This window comes from Alexandromys fortis, unplaced genomic scaffold, assembly GCF_014885135.2.
Source record: "Alexandromys fortis isolate MF-2015 unplaced genomic scaffold, M_Fortis_MF-2015_v1.1 scaffold_11, whole genome shotgun sequence".
NCBI classification, from domain to species: Eukaryota; Metazoa; Chordata; class Mammalia; order Rodentia; family Cricetidae; genus Alexandromys; species Alexandromys fortis.
Window position 1 is genome coordinate 17350981 of NW_026067912.1, and position 7924 is coordinate 17358904.

A 7924-nucleotide genomic window follows, 5' to 3' on the forward strand; every position below is an offset into this window, starting at 1 on the left:
TCCTCTCCCCCTCCCTCTCCAGTCCGAAGAGCAGTCAGGGTTCCCTGCCCTGTGGAAAGTCCAAGGTCCTCCCCCTCCATCCAGGTCTAGGAAGGTGAGCATCCAAACTGGCTAGGCTCCCACCAAGCCAGAGACTTCATTAGAGCCTCTTGTGGGACAGTGGTCTGAAACACAGCTTTCCATCACCGGAAATTCCATCTTCCACAAGGAAATAGTTCACGAAAACTTTGAGTCTCTACAAAACAAAGAAAGTCATAAGTAAAGGCAAGTTTAAAATGCAGGGGTGGAGATGCAGAGACACAGGTGCAGCAAGATGAAGTTTCTTTATGGGCTCAAGATGCTGTCTGCTGGCATTCTTAGCTTTGGACTAAAGTTAGATGTCTATAATGTAATAGGCTTTATAGTCACAAGGTTGAATTCTTACGTGGAAGGAGGCAAACAAGCAGAGACTCGCTCTGCCCTCTTTGGCATCAGGACTTCTGAAGGGAAGCTGCCTTGTCTGGCAGTGAAGGGAAAGCTCCTGAAAAGATTCTGTGTCTGCAGAGCCTGGCTGGCTGATCTGAGCTGTGAACATCGCAGGACCAGAGGCTAACTACCTTCTTCTGGGCTGAGTGCTGCCTTTCTAAACATCTTACATTTTAAATGTAGTTGATTCCTTTTTCCACCTAACATTGCAACCTTGGTCAGGTCAGTGCCATTGAACACGGTGCTTCCCCAGCCTGGGCTCCTTCTGACCTCCATCTTATACTCCCGTGTTGCTTGATGACGCCAGTTTCATTCTGTCATTGGGCTTCCCCTACAGGCAGCCTTTACCATCCCAGGCCCAGGTGACTGTCCCTGCACCCTGTCCAGTGTCTGACATCACCATTCTGAGCCTGCTTCCAGCAACAGGCATTCTCCCCTTGTTTGTATGAGGGCAAAGAACACATCTGTTTTTCCTCAAATGATAGCAGCATGATATCTTACAAATGTGGTGAACAGTTAGCTTCTAAATGTGCTTTCCCTAAAAAAAAAAAAAAAACGTTTCTTTATAACATGCTTACTAATTTTCAAGTGGTATTTATTTAAATCATGTATAAAATTAGACTTTAGAACACAAAGATGAATGGCTTTCCTTTCTATAGTAAGCAGGTAACTTCTCTAAACTAGAACAGCTATATAAACTCAGCCCAGATGACTGTGTTTCTCCACATATAACTCAGAGCAGCAAATTCTATAGCTAGTGATACTCAACAGCCAGTGCTGGGAATGAAGGGAGGACATGGGAACAAACCGAGGCTCAAACTTGTTATGAAAAACAAAGTCCACGTGTTTATTATTATTTAGAAAGCACACATAGCAATATATTGGGGGGGGGAAGAGAAAATGCAAAATAAGTGTGCATACAAATTCATCTGAAAAGAATCAATTTCACTTCTGAATAATATCTATGTGAGCTTTAAAAATTGTGCATTTCTTCCCCCTCTGTCCATGACTGGAGCTACGGATAGAGGCATGTGAAAACACGTCTCTTTCTTGTCAAACATCCTTCCTCCACGTATGTGCAGTGGGAATGGCCTTCTCCTCCTTGGACGGTGCCTACACGTGTGTTCTCAGATCATGCCACAGTCTCTTTTCTCTGAGTCCGTCTCTGATGGCAGGTAAGGATACTTGTGAAGGAAGATTTGCCCTTAGTTCTTGACTTTTTCTTTAATTTTTTCTGATTCTTGAGTGAGATTCCCAGCTCTTCCATGATGGCATTGAGAGACAGACACTAGAGATCACAGAATAAGGGAGTGTCAGGGTCCTGGAGCCACGACCAGCCTGCACTGACTTGTATTTCTTGCCTACCATTTGATGGACGTAAGTTACTTTTTTTTTTTTTAAAGGCAGGTCCATAACTAAAGGCCAGCTCCCATCACCACCTCCTCCACCCACTGGCCGTCTGTCCTTTATACTTAAGAAAACTGAGGCAGGAAGTTAGCTCAGCAGACTATATTCTACTCACAATCATACCAGTTCAGAAATGATAGACTTTCCCAGTTCAGAAAACAAAACAAAAAACAAAGCAAAAGAAACCCACCACAACTCAAAGCTCTCAAATCGACAACTTACCTTTGCTGAGACAGCAAAATAGAGTTAAATTAAGGCATTTCCCCCACTGAGATGATCCAAACATTGATAGGGTTATCAAGGCATACGACACTTCAGTAATGCTATAGAAAGTGAACAAACCTTCTCTACACCAAGGCTTTCTTTTTTGCTCCCATGAAACCTTACTTTGTTCCTAAAATAAAATCTAAGTCTTGATGACTTTCCTTTCTGATAAAAAAAAGAAAAAAAAACAATTTTAAATTGTATATTTTCTCCAAAAAATCCAGAGATTCTGGCAGCAGCAATGACGCAGCTGGGGTTGAAATGGAAAATAATGGCATTGAACTGCACAGCAAAAATAATGATACCACACAATGGAAGATGGAAGAGTGGCAGAACAACGTTATGTATGTGCAGAAAAATATATATAGATGCATATCTCCATTACAATATGCTATGCCTATTTGCATGCACGCCATATCAACAGCCAACACAACATAATTTGCTGTCATTTCTTCTATCCAAGATAAGCTCTTTGGACACATTCCTGCCTTCAGGGATCTACAGCTTTCCTTTTTGATGAGGTTACTATGAAAATGTTCTCCAGTGAGATAAGGCTGCCCGGAAGGTCAAAAACTGCAGGATTCACTTATATGAAGTATTTGAAATTGTCCAACTTGCAGAAACACAAAGTGGCGCGGTCACAGCATGGCCAGGGGCTGGTGAGGGGAAATGGGATGGTTGCTATTCACTAGATATAAAGTGTCTCTTAGGAGAAGGAATCATTTCTGATTGCTGGATGACCATTTAAATGGAGGGACAAGAGGAAGGAATACAAGGAGTGTCAAAGATTTTATAGACATTATTATATAAAAACCTTATTCCACTCATTTAGTAGATGATCGCAAATTATTATCAGGGACACTAAGTTAAAACAAAAAGGAAGTACTGTCTGGTGCTGCCTCCCTCCGTTTATAAGGACGGCTGACCCTCAAGTGACTCCACTGGAAATCATCTATGTCTGGATCTTTTTTAAATCACTGTAAGTGTTTTGTGAACTTTTCTTTGTGAAATCATCTTACAAAATTATAGTCTTGGCTTTATTTTAACTCTCATGGATTTAAATTTAACTATTCATGCCATTTTGAATTTAAACAGTAAAAACAAACTAAAAAATGTAGCTTCCATGAGAAAATGAGTGGATAAAATGTTGGTTGATGCTGCTTTCCTTATTTTGTGGAGAGAGATGGCAATAGACTTTTATTGTGACCTTCAATTATGATTTTATTTAAAAGCCCATCCTCTTGCCAATTTTAGATGCCTTAAAATACAACAACCCTTATTTTCTGATCAACCCTAAGTGCTCACTCCCTGACTTCAGTATGAGACTGAGCACACCTCACTTTATCGGTGATATTGGTCCCTTTGTCTTTGGTCACAGACTTTTTGACTCTCACTTTGTCTCCGACTGTCTAAAAAGAAAATGGCAAGCTTTGGGGCTGACCTTTCTGTTTCCAAATTTTTGATGTAGCCACAAGGAAAGATGACCTTTAAGGTCCCCCTCGGCCTGAGCACAAATAAACGATAGTCCTTCTCATCCACAAGAAATGAACCAGTGAAGGTCATTGCTCAGCCCAGGTGTCATGTCAAGGCAGCATGGGAAGGGCCCATATGCTTTAGATTCTCACCTTTTATAATCTCAGAATCTACACTGGCTTCTATATTTCTGTGTCTGCATTTGGGATTTTAGCAGCTTCTCCCTGTTAATAGTGCCGTGGAAATGTAATTTATTAAAGTGAGGGTTTGAATTTCTAGGTGCTGCTTTTGACAGGAAGTATTAAGCATTCAGCCAACCACCTGTCTCTAGCAGCACTGTGATTGCAGCCAGAGAATCCTAGGAGTTGTCTTCCACTGCTTGTGGAATGGAGATGCTGCTATAGTCCTGGCCCTAGGCTTGTTTATCATTGGTAGACGGTGCTCACATTTTAAGCATAGCTCTAAATGGTCATGATTTATAGTTTATAATTGGCCACTAGCATCAGAATGCTGGGATTGAAACTTAGTTATGCTATCAAGATATTTTCTTTTTTTTTACTCAATTCCCTTGTTTATAAAATGACACTACAGTGGAATCTGCCCTAGAGATTGGATGAAAATTCAGTAAATTCAGTGAGCTGGATTTACACACACAGTACATGCATGTGTGGCGTGTGTGGCGCATGTGTGTGTGCATGTGGTGTGTGTCCTAGAGAGAGAGAGAGAGGGAGAGAGAAAGAGAGAGAGAGAAAGAGGGAGGGAGGAGGGAGGGAGAGAGAAAGAGAGAGAGNAGAGGGAGGGAGGAGGGAGGGAGAGAGAAAGAGAGAGAGAGAGAGAGAGAGAGAGAGAGAGAGAGAGAGAGAGAGAGAATAATGCAATGCCTGACACATTGTAAATAGGTTTCTTACAGAACCATTGTATCACTGCAGTGCAGACATTTCAGCTTTGCCGGCACTGACTAATTCACGGTTTGCAGAGGACACACTGAAAAAGCGGATGCTTTTCTGAGTCAAGCCATTGTATACCCTCCCGTGGAACAATCCTTTCCATTATTTAGACCATGTTTTAGTTAAAGTAGATCCTGTGTATATTTAAACCAGAACATTTCAGTATCTCTTATCATGATTTCTTCAATATCTGTCATCCTGATCCCTTTCTAATTCATAACATGTCTTGGTGCTTATGTGAAAATGACATTGAAGGAAGACTACGTGCTTAGATGTGACAGGCATGAAGTACAGTAACTTGTTGTTTAAGACCACACTCTGACAGGTTTCTGTGACGGGAAGGCTGCAAGAAACTCCATTTGTAAATGAACTTGAAACAAAATTATGTTATTTGTGCTGTTCTTGTCAGTGTTCGGAGATAAAGTGAGGTGTGTGTGTGTGTGTGTGTGTGTGTGTGTGTGTGTGACTTCTCTTTTAGAGGAGAGGAAACTGAGCAACAAATTATTCTAGCTGAGACCCAGATAGTTCATCTTAAGTTGCAGCTCTCCTGGTTTTTAAAGGGAGAATAACACGCTTGGGGATTTGATCTCCCAAGTGCGTTTCTCTTTCTTGCTTCTCCTGCTTCAAGCATTTCTCCCACACCCTCTTTCCCTCTCTTTTTCTGCCTTCTAATTTCTCTTGCCTTCCCTTTTGGAGAATTTCTTTTAATAGTTGCTGACTTCATGGTGCCTCCTTTAGATTAGCCCCAGATGTTTGATTTCACGGTCCTAGTGTGAGTGTGGTGCAAATATGTAATCTTTCCCTGTAGCTTTAATGGTCTTATTGCAGATGTTGTTTGGAAGGGGTGGGACTTGGTGCTCTGGCTCTTCCTTATTGGTAGAGCACTAACGTGAAGCCCGAGGGTCAATATCCAGGACTGTGTAACACAAATCACTTTTTATGTTCGTCTTGTTTTGCTTCACAAATAAACTATGTTAGAATCCTCACCCGCCCCCCAAAATGATCCAGAAGATATGTTCCCCACAATGTGTCAAAGAAAGTTCGGAACTCATGCACATCACATCAGAGAGACTGAACGTTGGTCATATTATTAGTTTCCAGAGCAGTGGTAACAGGTCTGCTTGTGCCTGGGAGCTAGCGAGGAAGCTGATTCTCATCCACACTGGACATGCTGGGGTAGAGGAAATGTAAGCCCCGAAAAGCCATTTCACAGTTTGGCTACTGACCCTGACTCTCTCTCTGGACCCAGAGATCCTTTGTCTGGACCATTTCCCCGTGTCTTCGATGATGCTTTGAATGGGCCCCTCAGAGGTAACTAATGTACAGCTCTGGGCTTTTCTTCCTGTGGCATGTACACCTAACCAGTGTGTTCTTCTTACTCCTTGGCAGCACGTTTCACCACCTCTTGGTCCTCCCTTTCCTCCTTGTTCATGCAAGGAGAAACTAGGACCAAGATCATCACTTTCTCAGATCCTAGATTTAAGGTTCCCCATCTTTGGAAATTCATTCCCTAATATTCTCGGTTTTCCTGTCTAGGCCATCAAGCTATAAACCTGAACGTGCAGTGTGCATACAGGGCTCAACATCCTGTGAAGCCAAATGACCTTCTTTCTAGTTTATCTTTTTTTTTGAAAGGGTGACAATAGATTTTGCTATCATGATAAATACATTGTGCAACAAAATTCTTAATACAAGTGAAATTTGAAGGTTCAAAGAAATTTTGTATATAAGTTACCAGCCAGGGCTGTGAAACCTGTAAATCAGGTAGATGGGGGCAAGTATCTTCACTATGTTTTAACACTAGGGGTGATTTCATGGGAGCCCTTGAGAGTGTAACCCTGAGGCAATGAGAATTTTGGTATTTATTCATGTGTTCCTTACCCATGTTTATGAATCTCAACATTTTTCCCACTTCTAAAGTTACACTGAGAGTTTTGTAAGCACTGTCCTGGAGTCACGGATGCTAGGTGTACACAGAGAATACAGATCATTCCATTCTTAAATACATTTTGTGGAGCTATTAGAGGAAACGCTAGTCTCTGACCCTATTAGTTATAATAGTTGTGCGTTTGTAAGGATGGGGAAAACCAAGGGATCTGCACTGTAGAAGGCTGATATTAGAAATCCAGTTCCTAGCTTTAAGGGCACAGAGAATGGTCCATGAAGGTACAGTTGTTTTGTGTCTGTTCTCAAAGGATTGTCGTTCAACCTGGAGATGAGGGAAACTGGTCCTAGGAACTGAGAGTAATTGGGAATGAGCCCCTTACCTCTCTCTCCCCACCATGCTTGAGTCAGAGATCCATGGCCACTGACAGGCACTTTGGGCCAAAGAGAACCTTCCTTGTCCCAGAAAGGCCAAAAAAGCAATGAGTACAGAGAGAAGGGTGAAGGATGACCCACTTCAGCCCTGTGACTAGAGCTAAGACATTTTATGCAGTGGGAATGAGTTTCATGCAGACCTGGTATGCACTCATCAGCAACTCTCTTTGCTTGAAAGTGGCAGGGATGTGAACTTGTTCCCCAATATAAGCTACTAATGGAAACTTTCTTGTCTTTGGAAGCAGTGTCAGATGCCCATGTAGCTGGTTCCTCATCCCCTTAGCTTCTCTCTTCTAACACTGAGATAATCTCACAGTGATTGTCTCATGAGAAGGACTGGCTCCATTTTACTGTTTTACTTTAAGCTTTTCACAGAAGAGGTAGGGCCATAAAAATACATTTCCAGAAGATTTTTTCCTTCTCATTAGAGTGGCTGGCTCCACCACTGACCTAGAGTGGGGTTTCAATAGCTCACAATTCTTATTCATGGTGTCTTCAGTTCTGAAGCACTAGTTTATGTTCATTATAATTGATATGCATTTTATGATGTAAACTAACTTGTTAGAAAGTTACATTTTAAAATGTGATTCTGCTTAAAAAACAAACAAACAAAAAATCCACAACAAAACAGAAATTCAGCTCTAATCACTATTACATCTTGTCAGATCAAGAAAATTCACTTTTGATTGGAAATGTTTTCTTTTGTTTAATGAATCAGCTACCCCAGGCCTTTCTCTTTGTTTCCCTCACCCACCCCTCCAACTTCTCTTTCTGAAGGCCATCTGCAATTAAGAGAGGAGTCTGGAGGGCTTGGGAGCTTCTGTTCTTTGAACTTTATCTGTCTCTTTGACTTTCACTGGTGTGGCATCTATCAGTCCACAGACATCCATCTGTCTCTGCTAAGTCACCTGAGATGCCCATGGTTTCAGTGGTCTCCTGGTGGTCTGTGTACGCATCTTTTCATTTAACCTCAATTTTACCACCCTGCTACGATTCTCTCTATCCTTCCATAGCCTTTTGTTTTTCTGATATATATATATCATCTGATA

The 7924-nt window shown here is 41.7% G+C and overlaps 1 protein-coding gene across 7 annotated transcripts in view; it reads right to left on the reverse strand.

Moving 5' to 3' along the window:
- Window positions 1–8: 8 nt before the first annotated feature.
- Window positions 9–7924, reverse strand: part of Grik1 (glutamate ionotropic receptor kainate type subunit 1) — a 299271-nt gene continuing 291355 nt past the window's right edge. For 5 of the 7 annotated variants that reach the window (XM_050138611.1, XM_050138617.1, XM_050138616.1 and 2 more), the window contains one exon: window positions 1290–1753. In XM_050138611.1, coding sequence (XP_049994568.1) covers window positions 1598–1753 — 156 coding nt within the window. In that variant the 3' untranslated portion in view covers window positions 1290–1597. Of the gene's footprint in view, window positions 236–1289; window positions 1754–7924 lie in introns of those variants that run through there. The other 2 variants (XM_050138615.1, XM_050138621.1) reach the window with 2 other exon arrangements.